Source organism: Rhinolophus hipposideros, assembly GCF_964194185.1.
Source record: "Rhinolophus hipposideros genome assembly, chromosome: 19".
Taxonomy (NCBI): domain Eukaryota; kingdom Metazoa; phylum Chordata; class Mammalia; order Chiroptera; family Rhinolophidae; genus Rhinolophus; species Rhinolophus hipposideros.
Genome location: NC_138065.1, coordinates 42,274,154 through 42,297,426, shown reverse-complemented (window position 1 = coordinate 42,297,426; position 23,273 = coordinate 42,274,154). Strand labels below are relative to the sequence as shown.

Genomic DNA, 23,273 nt, shown 5'->3' with positions numbered 1-23,273 from the left:
TTTCTTGCCCATATGGATGCTGCCTGGCCTTCTGCAGCCCAGGCACTGGTCTGTTTCTGACCTGAGGTAGGGAAGACGTCAGGGAAAGGGGATATAGAGGTTGAGGCTGAGATGACCGATAATCTCTCTCTCCTGAGGGTCCCATTCTCAGGGCTTCAAACCCTTTGTTCCCACAGAAGAGAACTGATAGGAAGAAACACGTGAAGACAGCAGCCTATCCATAAAGGGATCCCCTGGGGAAGCCTGACACCAAACATAGAATCCATTTTTAAAAAAATCTTAATTTAGATAGATAAGGCCCTTCCAAGATCCATTTAAATTATTTTGATCCTACCTGGAACATTTCACAAAGACTTTTAAAAATACCTTCTCCAATATTAGCATGATTAATACAATAAGAAGATTGCTTTGTTAAAGCTAAAAATAAAAATTAGTTAGATTTTTGTGCAAGGGCTCATCCCCAGGAAACTGACATGGGTTGTGTTCCCTGACAGTGGGGACATTTCCTTGAACTTGGTCCTAAGTGTGTGTATACCTGCTTGCTCAGAAGGCAGGAAATTGAAGCTCTTTATACCTGTAAGGATCTCTAAAAATCATTATTTGGGTCATCTAAGCCTCATTTTCTCTAGTTGGTGGGATACAGCCCCAGAGGAGGGGGAAGCCCATGACAGGGCCTTCATAATCCTGGAGCTGAGCGGAACCAGGGACTACCACCCACATACAGAGCAGGCAAGGTCAGCTGGGGCAGGTATCACCAGGCCTCCTGTCACTGCCTTGTCGCTCTTCCCATTCCCCCTGCTAGCCCACACTGGCTTGCCAGAGCTGCTTAGATGCCTGCCTCTCTCTCTTCCAAATCCAGCACTGCCCGCCAGTGCCCCTCAGACCATCCACCACCCCTTTGCTTAGCCTTGGAGCCCATTAAATAAGAATCTGCAGGGTTCTCTGACCCCCAGCTTCCTCATTCATTCCAGCACCTGGGGGCTGTTACCCATTTGGCCCTTGACTTTTGGGGGGGCAGTTTGGGGTTAGGCAGAGCCCAGGAAGGCCAAGGGTGTGATTGCACCCACAGTACATGTGCCTTCCTTGGTGGACATCAAGTTACAGGTGACTCTATAGGATGGGACATAATGAAAACAGAGGAAGCTCTGGGGGAGGAGGGGAAGGATAAAAGCAAAGAGCAAAAATTTATCAAGAGGGGAAGAGACACTAAGAGCCTCAGTAGGGAGAAAGCAATCAATATGGAGAGGCAGGTTAATTAAATATGGATAATGCAATCAGCCCACACGGGCACCCGGAGAGGAAAGAGAAAAGCAAAAGCAATACTCACTGTCTTTCACCAGTCCTCATGGTCTGCGGGTCTTGGCCAACGGGACGGTCAGAGAGGCTGCGAGTTAAGGAGCTCTGGGGAAAGAGCAGATCTTTCTTTTAGCAATCAAATCCTTGGCGGGTGAAGGGCATGTGTGCATGAACACACAGGCACACGTGTGCGCGCCCACTCCTCTACACACGCATGCATGCACCATACACCTCCCACCACTTGAGCCGGGCAGCAAGCAGCCCCGCTGAAAGCTCTTCTCCCTGCTTGTCACATCCAGTAAATCCTGAAGCAGCCTACACCCAGCGGGCAGCCGCTGGGCTCCGGCTCCGGGGCACAGTCTGCATGCCCATCCTCACTGGCAGGAGGCAGGCGGTGCCCCTGAGCAGAGCTCGCCTGGCACTCCTTCCGCACCTTGCTCCTCAGCTTCACTAAGCTGCTTCCCTGGTCCTTTGGCTGCAGCTCAGGGAGAAATCCCCACAAGCCAGAGGCTGTGCAGGGGGCAGCGGAGCCGTTCCTGTTAACTCTTTCTGGCCACCAATGAGCTGAAAATCAAGTGTCCAGGGGGCTTTCTTCTAATGAGTTGTGCGGCTGGCTGAAGGCTGGTCGCTGCTTGGGGAGCAGGGGGCATAAAGATCTCGCCCCAGACAGCTGGAGCCCAGCCGAATCAAATCTCCTAATGAGCCAGGAGGAGGGGGGCTGCCTTGCTGGGTGTGAGGTGATGTGATAAAAAGCAGAGAGCAGAAAGCTACGGGGCAGGTCACACATCTAAATTCCACCCCCTTTCTCCCAATTTCTATTGTGCTGCACTACCAAGCCAAACCACACAGCCCTGAAATTAATTAACCCCTCTGCCACCTCTCAGCTCCCCCCTTACTCTACAGAGGCATTTCTCCACTCCCACCCCCCACCCCCAGCGCCCACCACCACTCCTCACTTCTTAATGAGAAATTTCCACCTCCCCAAACATGTATATTTCCAACTCTGTGCTCCTGCCTCTCACCTGGTTTTTCCTACAGTGGAAATCCACCTCTCTCCCTCATCCATCACCTAGCAACTTCCCCCCACTTGCATTTGTTACGGAGCAAGACTTTCCCCTTTCTTCTGCCCAATCTGCACATTAGCTCTATTTTTCTGTCTTCCACATTTTGTCTTCTGCACCGCCTTACCCATATGGACCTTCACGTTTCCTCTTCCGTTTCAGGAGGACACTCTTCCTGCTTGTCCTAGTGCAGTGGTTCTCTGAGTGATCCCTGGGCCAGCAGCATCAGCACCACCTGGCTACGTGTTAGAAATGCAAATTCTCAGGCCCCACCCCTAGACCTACAGACTGAGAACCTCCGGGGGTGGGGCCCAGCTGCCCAGGTGATTCTGATGCGTGCTGAAATTTGCAAGCCACTGCCCTGGCACAAAGCTAAGCTTCTCATTCCTTTCTAGGTCCCTCAGGCTAGACCCAGCTCCAAATGTGCCTAGCCTTGGCTGCCAGTCATTTCTGAAACCCAGAAGACAGCATTTGCTACAGGGGGCAGAAATCTCTATGGAAAGTGATGGCTTCTTACTAAAAATATAGATTCCATCTGTTTAACCTTTTCCACTTTCGAAAGCATTTTCATGTATTGTCACGCAACGACCCCATGCCACAGAGAGTGTTATTATCCCCATGTTACAGATGAAAAAACTGAGGCTAGAAAAGGTGGCATGCCTTTTTCAAAGTGACACAGTACTTAAGAGGCAGCTCAAGGACCAGAACTGGTTTTCTTATGACTCTGACAGCAGGGCTTTTTCTACCACGTCATGCTGGGACCCAGTCTTTCCTAGTAGATCTATTGGGTGCATAACCTGTATTCTCGCAGTGAAATGATTCTGCCACAACCACACGTTGCCTGATAAGAGGATGAAATCAAAATTCTGATGCTGCCTCTGCAATGATTCATTGTCTCTCTCTGAAAATGTCCACAGCCCCTCTTGTCAGGTAAAGGGAACTTGGTGTTTCCAAATGAGATGCAAAAGAAATGTTTGCCATTCCTGATACGCCCTGTCTTACCCAGATGCTGGCTAGGAGTTAGAATTTAAGCATAAAAGAGAATCCTTCACTTCTGGGCATTTTCCTGCTACATGGCACCCTAAGAAACAGGCACCCAGATAAAGTGGTGAGAAAAAACCCATTGATCAGCACTTCCCTAATCCGAGATACATTTATACCGTAAGGTGGACCCACCCCTGGATTCCATTCACACAGCTAATGTTTAATGAGCCCTCGGTATGTGCCAGACACTGTGCAAAACACGGGACTTGCGTGATCTCATTTAACCCCCACAACAGTTACAAGACCGACACCTTTATCCACCCCGTTTCGCAATGGAGAAACAGACAAGCCATTAATAAGTGGCAGAGCTGGTGTGGGATACCAAACGTCATGCTTCCAGCCTCTGCTCTGCCCCTTGCTTTAACACAAAGGCAGTGCCATCAATGGGACTCCTGTACCAGTGAGAAAACGGTGGCATGAAGCTGTTGTTCAAGTCTCATGCTGCCCAGTCTGGCATCGAGGAGGTAAAGGCTCTGAGGAGGTAGAGCAGGGCTGCATTTGGGCCCAAGCCCCAAATGAACGCTGACCGACCCTCATCAGGCATCAGAATCTTCTTGGCCTTGAAAAGCAATCATACAATCACAGGAAATCAATAGCCCACCCAAATGTTTAAAGAAAGCTATGACAATAGAGTTTTAAAAGAAAGAGCAGGACTATAAAGAGCAGAGGGATAAGATTGTGTGTGGACACGCACCTAGCATGAGTAAAAAGAGAAAACTAAAACTAATCCAGACTTTTATTTTTTTAACCAAAACCCTCCTGAACACCAAGAAGTAACCAAGCACACAGCACCCTAGTTTGAGAAGCACAGACCTAGTTAGCACACATCCCCCTGGGGGGTGGGGGCCTCTAACTTAATCTTCCTTCCTACAGAGACAGGTGCATAAAGAATTCTGGGGGTTGGGGGGGGGAGTTAAGCTGACCCAAAGGCATAAGCACTCTGGCATGGTACCCCTTCCTGAAGGAGAGGAGAGGTCAGGAAAAGGCAAGCCGTGGAGTGTTGATGAGAAAGCCACTCACCTACTTAGACTTGGACTCAGCATCTGTGGGCTTGGAGCCGGGGCCCAGGAATATAACTCTAGGTTCTTTCCAGGTTACTGCTCCTGAGTTGCTGGCTTCTGACCGCGCACAGGATATTTCCACTGGCCACGATGCAGGTTTTTCCCCAAGCAAACAGTCATTATAAGCCCTGCTCTGACTGCTCAGGCCACCCTGCCCCTCTCTGCTCTTCCCAGTCTACACTTACACTTCTGGGAAACCCACTCCATCCAGGCGCCAGCCACCACTTCTCTCTAGAATCAGTGTTTCTTTCGTTTTCCCTCTCTTGAGCTCTGGACCGCTTTTCTAGAGGCCTGCGAGATAGCCCCATCTCCTCAGACCCCATAGACATTGCTGCCTCGGAGAAACCACCACCTTTCCCTCCAAATCCTGCATTCCTGCTGGGCTCCTTAGGTGTGCTTATGACTTCACTCCACTCTTGCCCCTCCGGGTAACAAGTGCAGGCATTTTTGACTTCTGTTTCTCCATTCCCCTTGCTGCAGTGATTTTTACACGTTGTCATTATGTGTCTGAAGTATTTCTCAACTTCATTGTTTTCCATTCATCACCACTGCCATGTCAGATGGTATTTGGTACCCAGTGCAATACATGACCTTTCACCGCTCCTAAATAACTGATCTCTCTTTTTTCTGGTTTTCACATTTTTATTGGGTCCCACTGGGAAGGGGCCTCCTCCCTGTTAGTGGAGCTGCACACCGTTTCTTCAGCCACTCCAAGCTTGGGCCGTGGGGGTTCTGGGGGTGGCTGAGCATATCAGGCATGTTCCCATCATCTCAGACAGCCACTGGGTCATTGTAGGCTGTGACCTTGTTGATCGTATTTGGTGGCAGCGTACTTGGTGGAGAGGCTGAGGCGGGTCAGAATTATACTCCATCTTGGACTATAAGCCATCTTGGTCTCGACAGCAGCCCTAAATCATTCCTCTTCCTGCCCCGTTTCACCAACCCCTGTCCCCCACAAACCTCCTGGCACATACACGACCACGAGGGTTACCCACTGAACAGATACCATAAAGCAAGTCATCTGTCTAATAATCTTCGATAGACTCCATTGCAGCTCCTTGTCCTGCCAATAATTTGGTCCCATTTACCTATTCAATCTTATATCCCATTGTACACACACACACACCACACTTGACTCCTCTGCCCAGAACGTCGCCCCCCTGGATCTGCCTCGTAACTCCCAGCTCCTGCTCGTAACCCACTACCACCAAGCTGAAAACTCTCCTCTCCAAAGCTTTTTCAGAACTCCCTCCATTAGAAGGGCCGTCTCCATCTCAACACCACCATACTGCCGTGATTCTCTGACAGCCAGCATCATTGTCTGTAGTGTCCTTGTGGTTTATGTTTGCTGATCCTCTTAAATGACCACATGATCCACAAAGACAAATTTTACAATTGACTCCCCTTTCTATCCACTCCATTGCCTCGTGTGAAGCAGGTATGGAATAAATATAGGCTACGTTAGATTTTGAGTTCATGGGGAAAAAAAAATCTGAAAAACTGCCGAGGGTCCCTTATGGCAGGAACACGTTAGAATTCCTCACTCTCCAGGTCTAGATTGAAGCCAGCCCAATGCAAGTGACACACAGGGGCAGCAGTCTGGGTACCTAAGGCATTTGCAAATTCTTGTTCCCAACAGCCCGGTCAGGGCAAGGTGGAATTAATCAAGAGCAAAAGGAACTCCTGGCATCATCAACAGGCCACAAAAATGTAATTAAATTGAAGATAAAGGGAATTAAAGCAATATAATTCCCTTTATATTTAATTCTGCAATATAATGTTTTTAAAAGTCACGATAGTGAAGGAGGTTTATTGCCAAATGCCCCTCTGTGTGTTTATTTACTCAGCATACCACCTTGGATAGTCTCGCATTAAAAGCTTTTAATAAAAATCATTTGGATATTGGATTTGAATTCTGGTCAGCATGCGAAAGCTCTGCACAAATCTTTTAAAAGCAATTTCCACTGTGTAGCTTCCTAGTAACAGTAGAAACATGAACCAACATATGCTGCATTGATTTGGGGTTTCCATGGAGATTGGAAGGACACAGGGAAGGGAAGGACAGAAAGAGGCCACTTGGCCCAAAATTCTACTAAAAAAAAAAAAAAAAGCATCTCAATTTCATTCCTCTGAGCATTAGCAGCCTCATTTCCTGTTCGTCAGTTCAAGCATCTGGATATTTAATTTCTAATAAGCCTGCTCAACTTCTCACAAGGAACATCAAAGGGGACACGGAAAGAAGTTGCAGCTAACGGTGTGGGCCCGTGAGGTCTGCAAAGACAACCCAAGAAGCACAGGATCTGGAGTCAGAAGACAGGGCCTGTGATCCTAACTCTGCTGTTAACTAGCCCCGTGTCACTAACTACCCTGACTAGCTATGTGATCACTAACAGAACCAAAACCTTTGTATTTCAATTTCCTCATTTGTAAAACATAAATTCACACACCCGCCCTGTCTATTTTTCAAGGCGGTTGTAAGAAAAACATGAAAAGGGCTGTGGGAAGAAAAATGCCTTGCGAATTCCAATACACTGTACACTATTATTTGGCGCTGCTCTGAGCTTCCCTTTAAGTGGAATTTTGCCAGCGAGCAAGTATATGCAAAAAAAGATGGCTGACTTAGTGGAAAGTAGACTGACCTGGAAAAAGAGAACAGTGGGTTTGTTTGACAGCAGTGAGTTCCGATCCCCATTCCTAATTTTCCAGAGCTATAAATGTGGGCAAGTTACTCTCTCCCTCTCTGAGTGTCATTTTCATCGTGGGCAAAACGACTATCACAGCACCAGTATCTTAGGCTTGTTATAACGATTACATGAGGACATGTAATTGAGGGTTAGCACAAAGCCTGACAAATGGCAAATGTGTGAGCCACCATTATTAGCCTTATTAACTGTTTCACCATCTGTAAAATGGGAATTAGAATTCCTACTACTTTCCTACATTGCCGAGAGGATTACTTGAAGGACGTCTGCTCAGCTCTTTGCTAAGCTGTTTGGGGAAGTGCACTAAATAAGTAGAATGTTATTATTTAAAGATTCATCTTTACCACCTCCTAACCGAGGTGATACAAAAATAAATGAAACACACTGGAAAGGATTTTCAAGCTTCTTGGTGGATAGGAGGCTTACACAGTTTCTGTTACTGTTTTCATTTTCTTTTCTTCCTCTTTGAGCCCTCATTTTTCTTCTTATACTTGCTGGAAACTTTTCTCCTTTCTATCCTCTTTTCTTTACTCATTATCTTGATACTTCTCCTTCTAAGAGTGTCTAGAAGGATTTTTAAAATTAAACTTAGGAGGCTTTGGTGTCTAAACTGCAATTATCGCTTAGGTCTCCCAAAATTAAATTATACAAACACTGGGGAATATGACAAAATAGGTAGACACAATATGATTAAGGGCTCTCTCTCCAGCAATCGTCATCAGGGTTAAAAAAAAGTCTTAAGAAACACAATTAAATGCAAGATATGAAATTTCTTTTGGATCCTGATTCAAATTTAAAACCATAAAAATACATGATGAGACAACTGGGGAAATTTGAGCATGGATTAGACATCAATATTTGTGTGATACTGATACTGAGATTATTTTTTTCTTGAAGCATGCTTATGTTTAGAGATACACTCTGAAACATTTAGAGTTGAAATGATATGCTATTTGGGAATTGCTTCAAAATCATCTAGGGTGAGGTGTATGGGGCACTGAAGCTGGGTGGTAGTATGGTGGGCTTATTGTTCTAGACACTTGACTCGTGTGTATTTGAAATTGTGCATACATCTTTTTCAAATAGTGTAATCAGTGTGTGCTTCAGTAAAATGAGCATCGAAGTCTAAACTATTAGTGCAAGGAAACTGATATATAGAAGAAGGGAGCGATTTGAATGGGAAATGATTTCTGTTATATTTTCCATTGTAAGTTTTCTTCCTCATGTATAAGTCCATTTTCAGAAAAACTTATTATTTAACTACTAGGGAATAGGTGATAAAATTCATAAAGGCTTAGAGTGGGTATGACGCTTAGATACCATGTGCAGAAAATACACTAAGAATATGCCCGAGGTGTTTTTTGTTTTTTTTTTTTGTTTTTTTTTTTTTTTTTTTTTTTTAGGAATCGCCAGGACTCAAGCCCAGAGCTTCTGGGGCAGAATCCAGCTACATCCTTTCGTCCTACTGCTGAGCTGCCCATCTACACATCCAGAATCCAGGACAAGTCAACCTGGAGTGTGGATGCAAACGATGACGTCTTCATTTATCTCCCCAGCCCTCTCCATTCCTATTGTGACCTCAGCCTTAAACAGTGAACTCAGTTTTTACAAATTAGCTTCCCAGTGGCCAACCACTTTCCCCGTCGCCTCCCCTGCAAATCATTCCACATTTACACTCTTCCTTCCTTCCTTCCCCCCACTCTCAGATGTGTCTACTCGTGGTGAATCTTCCCCTTGTGGACTTGAGCCCATCCTTCCCTACTTAGTTTATCTACTACTTTATCTACTCTCTCCCCCCATGTTATTCTACACTTACAAATAACTTTCATTAAAAAAAATTCCCCTTCAGCATTCCTCCCTTTGTCAGCAAAGTTGCCTGAAAGAATCTCCTGTTTCCACACTTCCCATCCCCTCCTCAATCCTTCACAATGTGGCACCCCCCACACTCCCCTGAAACAGTGACCTCCGTATTATGAGGTCCAATGGCCCAACCTCATGAACCTCTTTGCTGTACTTGCCACGGTGACCCTTCACTTCTTGTGTCTCCACTCCCTTGACCTTGTGGGCCTTACTTACACGCTCCTTCACTGTCCACTCCTTCTCTGCCCACCCCACACATGCTGTTATTCTCCTGCCTGTAACCTTGGTTTCCCGCTCTTCCCTCCTGAAATGCTCTTGAAGTAATCTCATCCTTGCCCATAGCCCTAACAACTGAATATACTGACCATTTCTAGATATTTCCCTCTAATTCTGGCCCCTCTCCCACTCATATGGGTTTTTATAGCTCATGGGTGGCCAAATATAACCCTCAGACATCTCATAAGTGCAACAAATGTAAATATATCTAAAAATGAAGCACATCGTATCCCTTTCTTTTCCTGACCCATTTTATTCCTCTCCCTACCCCTTCCCCCCCCCCCCGCCATCTCACACACACACACACACACACACACACACACACACACACACACACACACACACACACACACGTCTTGCCTTCTTTAGAATTCCTGGTATCAGTTTCTGGCCCCACCATCCACTGAGTAACTCAAGCCAGAAGAAAGAAGGAAGTAATTAGCGATGACTCCTTTCTCTCTCATCTCGTTTAGTCAACCAATGACCAAATCTTACTGATTAAGTCTCCTTCCCAGTTTCCTCATGTGTCTCCTCCTCTCCATCCTTACTCCCACTGCTCTGGTTCATGGTCCCTGGTTCACATCCTGTGGGCTTTGGTCTCTGTGATCCAACCCAGGTCCTTAAATTCAACTCCATTTTACAGCCATAGCCACCTGTTGACATCACAAATGTGACTGTGTTCCCTTCTCTCGCGAGCTTATCAGCCCTTCTAGCCTAAGGATAAAGTTCAAGCGTTAGTAAAAACCCTGAAACAGAATTTCCCCAAGATCTCGGGCCTGCCAACCTTGAGAGTCACCGACCACTCACCTGGTTTGTGCTTTATGCTCCAACAACTCCACACTGTTCACAGTCTTGCACACAAATCTCTGGGCCTCGTGTCTGCCATTCCCTATGCCCATCCATCGTTCATGCTGCACTTCAGGACCAGTGCCTCCAGGTAGCCTCCCCCGTACCTCCACATTCTGTAAGTGCCCAGTGCTCCCACGCATACTTCTCTACCTCTCCCCCTCCCCCATGACTAGCTGCCGATAACTCTCTTTTCCTAACCAGACTGTAAGTTAATCAAGGGCAGGAATGTGTATTCATTCATTCATTCAACTCACATTTAAGTGTCTCCTGTGTGCCAGATAATGTACCAGGCATAGGTACATTACATCACATTAGTAAAATATATATTTTTCATCTATCTCTAACACCTAGCACAGTACCTGGCAGGAAGAAGACGCTTAATAAATGCTTGTTGAACTTAACTGAACAGTCAGCAGGTAGGTGAGTGAGACCACGTCTGGAGCAGGATGCTGGCCAGGAGAGGCAGCATGGAGTCACAGAAATGGCACAGGCTCCAGGGCCAGGTGACAAGAGTGCAAGCTCCAGTTCTGCCCCTTCGTGGTTGGGTCATCTTGGTTTGAGACCTTGCTTTCTTATCGCTGAAATCAAAATTATAAGGCGATGCCCACTTCTTTTGTTATTGTAAGAATTCAAGGGGATACCTGGGTCGTAAGTTATTCATCCTTATGCAAACATGAAGTCACGCTGATAATAGTGGAATCGTAGAAAGCAGAGGCCCCACACCAAATGGGGGTGGAGTTGGAGGCTATGGAGAAGGGGTAGTAGGATCAGAGATGGAGAAGCAGTGGGACCTAGTTTTTAAAGCCCTGGGGATGAGATGTCAGCACGAGGCACTGCCACGATTGAAATGGGGCTCTCTCTTCCTATCTCGCAGTGCCAAGGCGCTGGTTATTAATCTCTTCCCCTTTGCAGGCAGTAACAAAAGCTTTACCATTTGCCATCAGGGTCTAGAGCTGTGGACAGAAAACAGCTTCAGCACTCACCCTCTCCTCTGCATATAAAATAAGCTCTTTCTAATCCTCCATTTTTAATGACTTCAGCCAGTGGCGTTTATGTCCTCCCTTCCAGCTCCATTCTAGCCAGCCACCTAGAGGCATGCAAACAGGAAATCCACAGCCACCTGACCCAGGGATGGGCCTGGCTGCAACAATGTCAGGAAATAGTAGAGTGGAGACCTGGCCTCCAGGGAACTGCTCTCCCATTGGCCTCTGCTCCTACCTTCACAGAGCCTTCTGGGAAATGTGATGCGTTGCTTTTAGGCAATGCTGGGCCTAAATGTCCGCACTGGGGGCGGGAGGAGGGACCAGGGCTGTGTGGGTGCAATCAGATGCACAAAGGTGCTGAGCAAATTCTGACCCTTTTCCTTGAGAGACAAGGCTCTAGTAGGAATCTACCTTAAGCTATTTAGCTTTTCTGAGCCCCTCTTGTTTCTAGGACTTTTTGTTGAAGAATTCAAAAGCCTTCTGGGAATTCCATACAGTGTGCACTGATAAAGGTCCTGATGAGAATGCTGACGCTTCTTGGACAGTTGAAAAACATCCTAATCCCCAAAGCATAGAGGGGAAGTAAGGAGCATTTCTAGCATCTTGGGAGATGTAAGTGTTTCAACAAAGAGGAAATAAGAAAGCACAAAACAGAGATGCTGGGATAGGATTGACGGGACAAAAATTCTAAGCCATGATGTCATTATACGTAATAAAACTGGCATCTGTATAGCACAGTCACAACCTAAAAAGTGTTTCCACTTCTTTAGCTGAACTTGATCAGGTTCCTTAACCTTTTTGGGCCTCAGTTTGTACTGAGAATTTGAGAGGATGAAACAGCATAACATAGGGAAAATAGGAAGCAGTTGCCCAGCATATCTTGATAATTTGAAGTTATCATTATTCCTATTAGTTGATCCTCACAGAAACCTTTGGAGGTAATCTGGGCACTTGTTATTGTGCCCATTTTACAGATGATAAAACCAAAATTGTTCAGTAGCCCTGAGTGAAGGGCCCAGAGAGACTGAAACCTGGGACCACCAGAGCTTTCTCCATGTTATACAACACCTTAACGTATGTAGCTGCCGCTGCTGCTGAGACATCACGAGATCCGCATTTGGAGGGTTTATTAATGGACATATGATGGGTTTTGCTCAGCCATCCACCCACACTCTCACTCAGTCCCCTGGGAGTACCTTGCTTCTGTGAAGGGGCTATTGTAGCTAAGGACCCCTGTTCTGCAGGTCAGAGGTCACTGACCCATAAGAGAAAGACCTTGGCTTCATTAGCAGGTTTAATTCAACTGGACAAAGAAGACAGGAAGTTTTTGGATTCCTTTGCATGTTAGGCACTGTGTGAATATTTTTTTTTTTTTTTTTTATGCCAGACGGGCCCAGTCCCTAAGGCTTGCTTGGCCATAGTGGGCTACAGACCACCCTGTAATCCCCACCCACCCCACTCCCACTAACCTCCTCCAGGAAAGCTACTCTAAGGAGGGAGCTGACAACGAGTGGTTAATAATAACAATTTTGCCATTGACTGAGAGCTCGTGGAGCTATCATTCCCAAAATAATAATAACAGCCATCATAATAACAGCCTAATACCACATTGCATGCTTAGAGCTTTGAACTTTTCCCAAGCAGTTACATGATCTCATACTAACAGTTATCTCATTCCCTTACTTTCCAGCATCTCCTCTAGCTTCCAAAAAAACTCTGAAGTATTCCAAATCTGTAGGAACAAACAATCAAAACTAACCCAAGTTGCAGAATAGGCTTTTTCCTTCTTATTTCATTAGATTGAAAACACCCCAAGATAGGACCTACAACAAACTGAAAGCCAGGTCATCAGTATATAATAAAATAATGGACTGATATGAAGTGGCTGTAACACAGAAAGAGAAAAGTTACCCTTCTCCTCTATATCCCCAAAAGTCTCTACCTAGACAGCTCTGGGAAGAACCCATTGAGCTGGTACTAGGGACTCATCACCTCCTGGAGGTGGCAACTGTGCCCTCAACCTACTGCTTAGAATTTGGTGACCTGTACCCCACCCCCCAAAAATTGTAGCTAGGTATGTGTGGTGATGGATGTTAGAGTTAGAGTAGTGATCATTTTGCAATATACACATATATGAAATCGTTATGTTGTATACCTGAAACTACCATAATGTTATTTATCAATCATATTTCAAAAAACAAAAGAAAACACAAAACACAAAACCTGGTCCCAGCCAGTCTACTTCTAAGAATATGTCTCAGAAAACAATCCAGTATGTGAGCAAAAATTTAGGATGTTATATCCGCATTGCATATAATAATAAAAAATTGAAAAAGATTTAAGGAAAAAGAATTGGTGAACTGCCGAAGGACGTGTTAGTTCATTCGATGGTGGGAGCCCTTTCACGATATATACATATACCAAATCATCACGTGGCACACTTTAAACATATTATTATTTTATTTGTCAATTATACCTCAACAAAGCTGGGGCGGGGAAAGAAATTGGTGACCTCCAGCGTATTTAAATGTCCTTCTGGTTGGGAGTCCTTCTGCATCGGAATGTGTCACTAGTATTAGTCTCTCACGACACCGGAGACCTGCACCCTGAGCAGAAACAAAACAGACGCTGCGCACGGTCAGACTGCTGTGCAGGAGACCCGCTTAAAACAACAGCAGAAAAACACATGAATGAGACTGAAAGAGACAGTGTCCTAGTCTAGACATCAACATGTGATCTTTTCAGAGCCCCTAAAGGCACCTGAGGGAAGGAACAACATTCCTTTGGACAAGCAAGCAGTTTCAGGGAATCTGGGGAGTTGGGATTGAGGAGAAAAAACAAGAAAGAACATTTGCTGCTTAGCACCCGCTGACGGGAAAGAATGGACGGATTCCTGCACCCCTGCTCCTGGCGAGGGTGATGGGCTTAGCCCGCTCTGAGGAGCTCTGTTAGAGGATAAACAGAGGATCATGACAAAAGGACTGTGCCTTTTCTGCCCTGAGGCATCTTGTACCTCTCAGCATGACTCGTGGCTCACGATGGCCAGTTCCAGGACCTGCTCAAGTCCTACTGGAGGGAGCTGCTCTCTCTTACCTGTCTGGCGGTGGGCAGTGCAGCTGAGAAGATGTGGCTGGCGTGGGCCCCAGCTGGGCATGGCTTGGTGAAAACCAGAGTGACAGTCAGCCACCCCCTGGCACATAGCAGAGGCTGACGGTAGGGGGGGGCGGGGGGGTGACCACCTCACCTCAGGCCCCTAGCAGAGGAGCTGCAACGTGCTGCTCGCTCCCTCTGGCTCCTCTCCTCTCAGGCTTTGTAGCTCATGAACAGGGAAAGAGTGAGCGGCAGGAGAGGAGGTGGGGAGGCGGAGGGAGGGGAGGGGGCACGCTGACAGATGATGTGCATTGCCAGGCAGAGTCCGGGGGAGGACCACAGACTCAGGCAGGATGGCACTGCCTGAGTGTGCGGCTGTCCCGCTGACAGCTCCCTCACGGGAAGCTGCCTCCGAGGGGCTGGCCACTCTGGAGAATTCAGAGACAGGCAGAGTGCACAGGAGGTGGCAGAAGGTGGAGGTGGGGGAGGGAGGAGAGCCCCTGGGTTGCACAGTGGGGAAGCAGGTTCTGGCATGGGGAGAGAGGATGACCTACTTGGCTCAAAAATGGACCAGGCTGGAAGCATCTGCTTAGTGAAGGACAAAGCCATATACTTCTGGCCTGTCTTCAACGCTATCTCTCCTTCCACAACCAACGAGCAAGGCCATGCTGGCTTAAGGATTTGGAATGTAAGTAATGTAGAACAAGCACAGCTCCAACCTTCCCAAACAGGAGAAAAAAACAGATATGAAAGAGTAAAATGCATAAAACATTTAGTGTTATTTGTTACTCTATGCTGCAGGCAAGCCTGGGTGCCCTCTCTGCCATCTATCTGCCCAACCTCTGATCTGGGGGGCTGTGGCAGCCACAAGGGAACAAGAGGGGAGGTCCAGGAGGGGATGGAGAGAGTGTGTCATGTGATGCTTCTGTCTGTAAAGTTCCATTTGGATAGGCAGAAGCAAATCCTTCTGGACAGCTGGGGCCCTGGAGCAGCTTCTGAGAGTGAGGGGTAGCACTTCACGTCTGATTCTAGAGTCTCCTCGACCTGCCACCCACCTGCGATGGGTTCACTGCACGGGCCCCAGAGCTGGCAGTCATCGGCTCTATTTACAACCACAGACAGAGGAAGAGGCTGACAGAAATAAACAAACAGTGGAAGCTGGAAAAGACCAAAAGAAGCCACAGCTGGGGAATACTCAACAAGCGCAGCTAATGATGGGAAAAGAGATCTCAAATAAGGGCCCTCTCCAGAGGGAGGGGACAGGATGCAGAGGGACGAAGAATCAGACGGTGACAGATTTCTAGGGAATTGTCCTTCCCGTTACAAGCTGATTCTCTTCCTTCAGGCCTATCTCCGAGGTCCTGACAAGCAGTGACCCAGATGACCCCTCAAGGGATGACTGCTATGCTTAGGGCACTGCCTCTGTCCTCTGTAGAGTTCATGATCCCCATGTCACCGCTGCGTAAAACACTGCACCAATTCAACAGAATCAGGTCAATTCAGCAGACAATTGGTTTGCTGTGGAGCCCACGTGTGCTGTGGGAGATGCGAGGATGACCATGACATACTTGTCATGTCTCAGGCGATCCAGAGAAGGAGACGGAGACTGAAATACGTGATTCTCATGCATGGATAAGTGGGCTAAGGACTCAAAGAGTGGCCCAGAAACACTGCGGGGAGGAGAGAGTGAGTCCACCTGAGAAATCTGAGACGCCCTTTCAGAGGAGGTCTCGTTGGACCTGCACACTGAAGGGTACCTGTGTATTTTTACAAGTGGAGTTTACAGAAGAGCATTCAAGGCTGAGGAACAACCTCAGCAAAGGCACAGTCGAGCGGTGCCTGGTGTGTTTGGGGGAACCATGAGTGTTCTTTCTAGAGAGACTGGAGCAGAATGTAAAGTGTGGTAGGAAGCCACAGCGGAGGAGATGATTTAAAGGGTACGTTGTGACCAGATGGTAAACAAAACACTTTAAACAAAGGAGTGTTGTTCAGATCATTTTCATGATCAGATCTGTGTTCTAAGAAGACACTGAATGGAGAGGGATTAGAGGAAAGAGAAGCCAATCCAGGTTATTGCTGGGTCCTTAGGTGAGAGAAGATGAGAGCCAAAATAAGGCAACAAACTTGAGAAGAAAGAAAGTCCAGAGATTTGGGAAGGCCAAGTCGGCAGGACTTGATTTGATGTAATAGATGGGGGAGGGGGCTGTTCAGACCAGGGGAGGATGAGAAGGAGTTGAGAATGACTCTGTAACTTCACCTTTGAAAACCGGCCTAAAGGCTAGGGACCTAGGAGGTAGAGCAGGTGGGGGCTGTTAAAAGAAAAAGATAGTCTGTTTGGTTTGGGATTGATTGAACTCTGTTGATATCCCAGGGCAAAAGATGAAAAGGAGATGGAAGTATAGCACTGGAGTTTTGCAAAGAGGAAAGCCGGGAGCTGTCTACTTAAAGATAAGAGATGATGGGAGTAGGTGAAATCGCTCAAGGACAGCCAACAAGAGGAGAGGAGCTGAGGACAGGACCTTGAGAGGTGACCACATTTAAATGAGTCTTCGAGGGACAGGAGCCAACCAAAGATGATCAGAGAGAGAGTAGGCAAACCGGAGGAATGAAAAGCCATGGAAGTCAGGAAAGATGAACTTTAGAGAAGGAAGAATCAAACACCCCAGAAAAGTCCATATGGGGGATGACTGAGATGGCAGACTTTGAACTTGAGACTGACATGGTAGATAGACAATGCAGAAGCAAATGAAAGGACAGGAGTTCCTGCCTGAACAGTAGAACCTTTTTCCAACCCACGCCCAGTCCTTAGAGTTGAGAGGTTGGAAGTAGATAGCAGAACACACCACAGTTTGAGGTACATAGGCACGTGCTTAAGATAAATGTTTAGTAGGTGATTGATATACATTCTGTGTCTGGAAGCTGTGGAATTTCAAAACTTCCATAGAATCTCACACCCACGTCTACCCACCAAAGACCATCTACACCCGTATAAATTTTGTTAAAAGCGTGAATGAATAAATGGCCCTTCTATTACTGAGACGATTAATTTATTAATTGAATCAACTTATATTAATTTAGTGCCTCCTATGGGCCAGTCCTGTACTAAGGATACCATTGCTAGAGATACTCCCAAAACCAAAACAATTTTGGTTCCTTTAGTTTTCATTCTCCCTAGTCTGCCTCTGTTCCTCTGTCAAAACTCATCCAATTTAAGAATCCACCAGCTATTCAGAAAGATACCTCAAAGACATCGCAAAGCCTTTCTCAACAATGACCCTCTGAACTCCTTTTTTGTGTTTCAGCGGCTGTTGTTCCAGGTCTTGTCTCTGTTTTCAGCTAAACCCTTAGGTCTGAATTGATTTTTAGAGTTTGAATCTCTCTACTTGCCCTGTTGGTCTCAACCTGGCTGAGTTCTCTGACTTTTCCAATCCTCTGCCTTAAGTAAGAGTTTCCACTCAACTTTCAACCCATTAGGGGATAACCCCTGAAGCCAGCCCCTTCCTAACAAGAAAGAAACTCAGATCTCCTTCCATGAGTCAGTTCCCAGATTCTTAAGTAATTCTTCTCTTATCTTGAAAAAAAAACACAAAAAACCCTTCAGCTATTGTTAAAAATAGATATCTGAACCAGGATGAACTCCAGCTGACAACTGTAATCAAATTTCTGGTACCTAGAGAGGGCAACACCACATAGGAAGAACCCTTACAAAATGCTGCTTTACAAGGCTTATCCCTTGTTGAAAGACAAATGAACTACTATATTTTCTTAATTCTCTTAATTTTTTTCCTCACGTTTTAACATTTCTATAGCCAAGATGTCTTATTATCAGCATGTACCTATAATGTGGTACAGTGACCACCTCATCCCTCAATGCCCCTCAAAAAAATAAAGCTATTTTTAATACAATCTTGTAATTGATGGAATCTTGTAAAAGATTCTGAGAAAGCATTGTAGTGGGCCTTCACTCTTCTTTGCCAAATGCCAGCTGAGTGCTTATTAAAACAATTCAAACTGAAGTAGAAGAGAAGGAAGGTCATGAAAACTGGTAGAGTTTCCAAAATCTTTAACGCGTTAATGGCTCTAATTCTGGAAATCACAGGTAAGACTAGGAAAAATGGCATAAATAATTGATCGTTTTCCTCATGTGACATTTACTAGAAGGGCCGGAGATCACTGAAAGTAAACAGGTTTGAGTTCCCCTGTCTCATCCTTCTCCTTCTACGCTGTCTGGCACAGGGGCTGCTGGACAATACAATGGAGAATAATATGGAATCGGAGAGAGAGAAGAAGCCAGTTATGTAAAATCTACAAACCAGTTGATTTGATAGCTTTTGAATGAAGAACTGGCATCATCTGGTCATTGTATGGTTTTTTTATTGTTGTTGTTTTGTTTGTTTTTGTTTTATTGTGTCCAGCATAAAGGAGAAGAGGGCAGGCTCTGGAACCAGACTGATGATTTGAATCCCAGATCTACCATTTAAAAGCTGTGTGACTTTAGGCAAGTCGCTTAACCCTGCTGTGCCTTAGTTTTCAGATCCATAAAACAGGGGTCATAAATGAGTTGATACCGGTATACTTACAGTAATGTCAGCCACATAGAAATGCTCAATAAATTATTTATGTATTATTACTTTCTACTTAAAATGTCCTTGAAGAAAAATAATTCCTTCTCTCTGGAAAACCCAAAAATAATTCCATAAAGTTCTGGAAGAAATCTACGTCCCTCCGTGATGCATAACTTTCCCCCTAAGATGAAAACCACATATACCTCTCCCTAAGACTTTCTCTTTTTGTGGGTGATAAAAAAAAAACCAGCATGGTTTTCTAGGTGAAGGCGAATTTGTACAAAGCAAACTCCTTTTTCAGTGTCCAAAATTTCACTAATCTCGAATAAGAAAAGGGTAGAGTCATCTCAGCTGGAGTCGGACGCTTATCATTATTTTGTGTAACCCTGAACTAATCCTTACTTCCGAAGCAAAGAAATTACTTCAGAAATGAGAACAAGAGGAATCAGAACAATGGGTGTGCCACTGTGTGAACACAACTGGGTAGTGAATGTGGAGTTACATATATTTAGAATGTCTAGGGGCTCAGAGACTTACTTACTATATGTCTGCAAAAAAAAAAAAAGAGAGTGTGTGCGAGCCCAGAGAGACATAAACTATTTATTTGGATGAACAGACTTTATTTTATGATCCTGAAAAGATTAAGGCAGAAGACAAGTTATTGCATAGAGGGAGTGATGATTTGCACACTTGGATTCATCGTTTCACATGAAAAGCAGCCTCTCCTCCTGCTGTCCTTTCACCATCCCGCTCCCCACCCCTGGGCGAGAGGGTTTTCACATCACAAGGGTTTTCACTCCACTTTATTTATTCCACCAGGCGTTAAAGATATGAAAGGGGGTGCTAGGGCTCAATGTGTGTTTCTCGGCAAGGCTCTGAATTTAGAAATCAAAGGAAGAGCTTTCACAGTGTGTATGGCAGGGGGTGTAGGAAAAGGAGAAGGCAGACATCTCCTCTCTTCCGGGGAGCCGAGACTAGCTTGGAGATGCAGGCCTCCGTCACAGAGAGGGCAAGGGAAGCAGGCCGGAGCATTTTCCCAACTGTAAGCCTCGTGGGACAGGCGTTTGCACGGGGAAAGTGGAAAATAGTTTACAAAACATGCGAGACACACACCAGATGGCTACATCCTCAGAAAAGCCCATTGGGACCCGTGTTGGAGGCCCCGCTCCCTGTGTAGCTCTGCAAAGCCAGCTACCTTGCTGCAGGGGCCTTAGAAATCTGCGGGGGCTCCCAGAACCCTGGGGATTGCAATGGGGAGGCAGGGGAAGTCCCTCGAGTGGCCTGCAACGCGCTGCAGGCTCGGGGCCTTCCTGGCAGGATGGATGTCTCTATTTCAGGAGCCAAAAGGTCTGGGAGCTACAGAGAGGGATCTCTGGGGACCATAATGAACGTGCTGTAGCAGTGCCAGCGCGACTCAGCTGCTCGATTTAATGACACATGAGAAGACTCAGGCGCAAATTGAATAGGAGAGCAAACCTTTATAGGGTACCTGCTCTGGATAAGATCATCCGGCCTGTCACACCCCACTGCAGAGATTGCAGAGGGACTTAAAAGATTCCCTGGGGGACTTTGGGCCAAGGGCAAAAGCATGTGAAGAGTTTGCCTTGGTCTCAGCTTCTGAGTCCTGAGTGCAATGTGCCTGGAGAGTCAGCCAAGGGGAGAAAGGCCTCCATCTGCTGCTTCCCAATTTTCTGCTCCAAAGGGGGGGGGGGGGAGGAAGAGGGGGCAGAGGGAGGGGGCTCAGCTGTGAGGCTGGTCCTCCTTGTCCTGCCCAGCTATTGGCTGACACATTTTCAAAGCTACTCTCAAAGGCTTTGATGACCCGGCTGTTTCTGGGCAGCAGCTGGAACCATTTGCCCTGGAAAATGGAAGGAAGTAAGTGTAACCATTCATCCTAACCTGACCCCCAAACGCCCCCCACATACTCTCTACTGCTGATTGGATTACTTCATCCCTATATATTTTATTTATTTTTCTTAAATTTTTTTTTATCGGGGAATATTGAGGAACACTGTGTTTTTCCAGGACCCATCAGCTCCAAGTCGTCCTTCAACCTAGTTGTGGAGGGCGCAGCTCAGCTCCAAGTCCACTCACCGTTTTCAATTTTAGTTGCAGAGGGCGCAGCCCACCATCCCATGCGGGAATTGAACCGGCAACCTGGTTGTTCAGAGCTTGCGCTCTAACCAACTGTGCCATCTGGCAACCCCCATCCCTGTGTATTTTAATGAGAGCACCAATCTCTGACCCCTTAGCATTCCTCCCCTAAAGGTAACAAGAGCATTACTCTTCTTGGCTCCTGTTTCAAAGGAAGGAAGTGCCTGTCCTTGGCTCTATCTAGATGAGATCCCAGGTTCCTCCTCAGGCTGACTCTGGCTGAAGAAGCAGGATGGATCTTCCACTGTCTAATTTCCATAGCTTTTGTGAAAGAGCAGAGTTGCTGGAAGTCTTAGGCATCTTAGGAAGACGGAATACTTTTAATTACATTTCTCATTTTAGCAAGCACAAAAAAAAAAAAACACCACCCTGAAATCAAGCACTTTGCTTAAAAATTACGGCAATCTCACATTTTTGTTAACTGATGAAATTTTGTATTTGAAAGTGCTTTGAATTTAAAATTTAATATTTGAAAGAACTCGTTCACAATTATCTAAGTTGATCACCACAACCACCTTGTGGGCTAAATACCTTTCAGGAAATTGAGACACCAGAAGAAAAGTAAATTATCTAAGGATTTATTGTGAATGATAAAGCAGAACGGGTATTCATATTCAAGTTTTCCCAGGCCCAGTCGAATATTCTTTCCAAGCTTCCCAATTTGATTAAATAAATTACATATATTGTGACTCTTTCTAATAATTAGTCATATAAATTTGCCCAATGTGTTTATCCTGTTTTCTTGTAAACCTGTTTAATGTGTCCAACATGTCCAAGCCAATGGAGGCTTCTTTTTCCCCTACCTGTAACTGTGTCCCAAATGAGGCAAATAAGTGAAATTGGTGGCACAGAGTGAAATAATGGGACTTTTAGTGGATGGACAATAGACAACCACTGGGTGTCTTCAGGCAGAACCATGACATCACAAAAGCAGCATTTTAAGAAACTGCCTCTGGCAGCAAGGTGTCAGTCTCAGAAGAAAGGGCAGATCTGAGTTATCACTTTTCTTGGGCCATATTTATGTCCAGTCTTCCTGTGGGACAAACACAACTTTCTGTCCCTCAAAGTGTATCGTAAAGGAGATTCCTGCAGAGATGACATCAGAGGTAGCTGCTGCTCCCAGGAGGAGCTAAGGTGACAGGGGTGACCCTGAGATTACTCTTTACATGCATCTGTCATATCCAGCAGCCTGGAAAATTGAATGCTACGAAGGATCTTGACTTCCGTTTGAAGATGGGGCAAAGTCTGCATGAAATCGGGAGGCAGGACCCTCTATTTAAATAGACAGAGGCATCTTCCCTTCAGGGTTCAGTCAACCTTTGAGCTGAAATCCCTGAGCTGTCAGCTGCCCTTAGATCTTTCCTTCATCATTGCTGGGTTCTCTGCTTTATATCTCATGTACTTATATCTCATGCCTTATATCTTAAGTGCTTGTTAATGAAGATATCAACCAGCTAGCCTGGCAGAGGATTAAAGTTCCAAGCCTAAGCAAGATATTTACATTATCTGTGACTTTCTAAAGAAATAAATATTACATTTTTTCCATGACGTCCTAAAGAAATTCAATTCTTCGACTTTGATATCTAGCCCCTAAGAGATAATAGTGATGGGAATTTCAGACCAGGTCAAAGACATGAGTCACTGGGAGATGACCCAATGTTTTGAGGGAGATGAAAACTTTTGTTCCTTGATTCACAGCAAATAGGTGCCCACCTAACATAGTTTAATTACAGTCTGCTACCTGCGAGGACACAGACCAGTGGCAATGGGTCATGAATGTGTAGGCAAATGACAAAAGGGCAGGAGCATTTTATTTCCAACAGGGTCATTCATGCACTCATCCATTCATTTTGAGAACCTGTGATGTGCAGTTTGCAATGCTGGAGGGTTCCGAATGGTCCAGGCTGAGTATACAGCTCCCAGTCAGCACGCAGACCTAAATTTTGTAAAGATCCCTTACACTCCAGACTTCAACCTCTCCAGCTTCCCTGCCCCTGCTCTCTGAAGGAGAAGGAACACATTCTCCAGCAACCCAAATTTTGGGGAGAGATGATCACGTGTTAGAAAAAGCTGTAAACTAGAACTGTTCCCTGGGGGCAAGGCATATTGTGTCTTGTCCAGAGGACAATCTGAGTAACTGGTCTCACAATCCACAAATCCTATCTGCCACCCACACCCCACCCCCAGCCCTGAGGAGATTGCAAGTAATTAGAGCTTGTGGAAGGGTGGCCTAATGGTAAATTTGTATAGACTTCAGCTAAGAAAACTACAGTCCCCCTGGTATTTCTGTGTCTTCAACTTATCACAACTCCAGGTTTTTTTGTAACTTCAT

At 45.8% G+C, this 23,273-nt stretch overlaps 1 protein-coding gene across 10 annotated transcripts in view; it reads right to left on the bottom strand.

Annotated features, from left to right (window-relative positions):
• Positions 1 to 14,442, bottom strand: part of RGS8 (regulator of G protein signaling 8) — a 40,053-nt gene extending 25,611 nt beyond the window's left edge. For 2 of the 10 annotated variants that reach the window (XR_013991663.1, XM_081024832.1), the window contains exons 1-3: positions 14,226 to 14,442; positions 13,609 to 13,738; positions 1,328 to 1,401 (exon numbers count right to left, since the gene is read on the bottom strand). Coding sequence is in view for 4 of the 10 variants with exons in the window: in XM_081024832.1 (XP_080880958.1) it covers positions 1,328 to 1,401; positions 13,609 to 13,689 (155 nt within the window). In the remaining 6 variants the exon portion in view is untranslated. Of the gene's footprint in view, positions 1 to 1,327; positions 1,402 to 1,729; positions 1,925 to 2,318; positions 2,387 to 2,484; positions 2,692 to 13,608; positions 13,739 to 14,225 lie in introns of those variants that run through there. The other 8 variants (XR_013991664.1, XM_081024834.1, XM_081024835.1 and 5 more) reach the window with 6 other exon arrangements.
• Between the last annotated feature and the right edge of the window lie 8,831 nt (positions 14,443 to 23,273).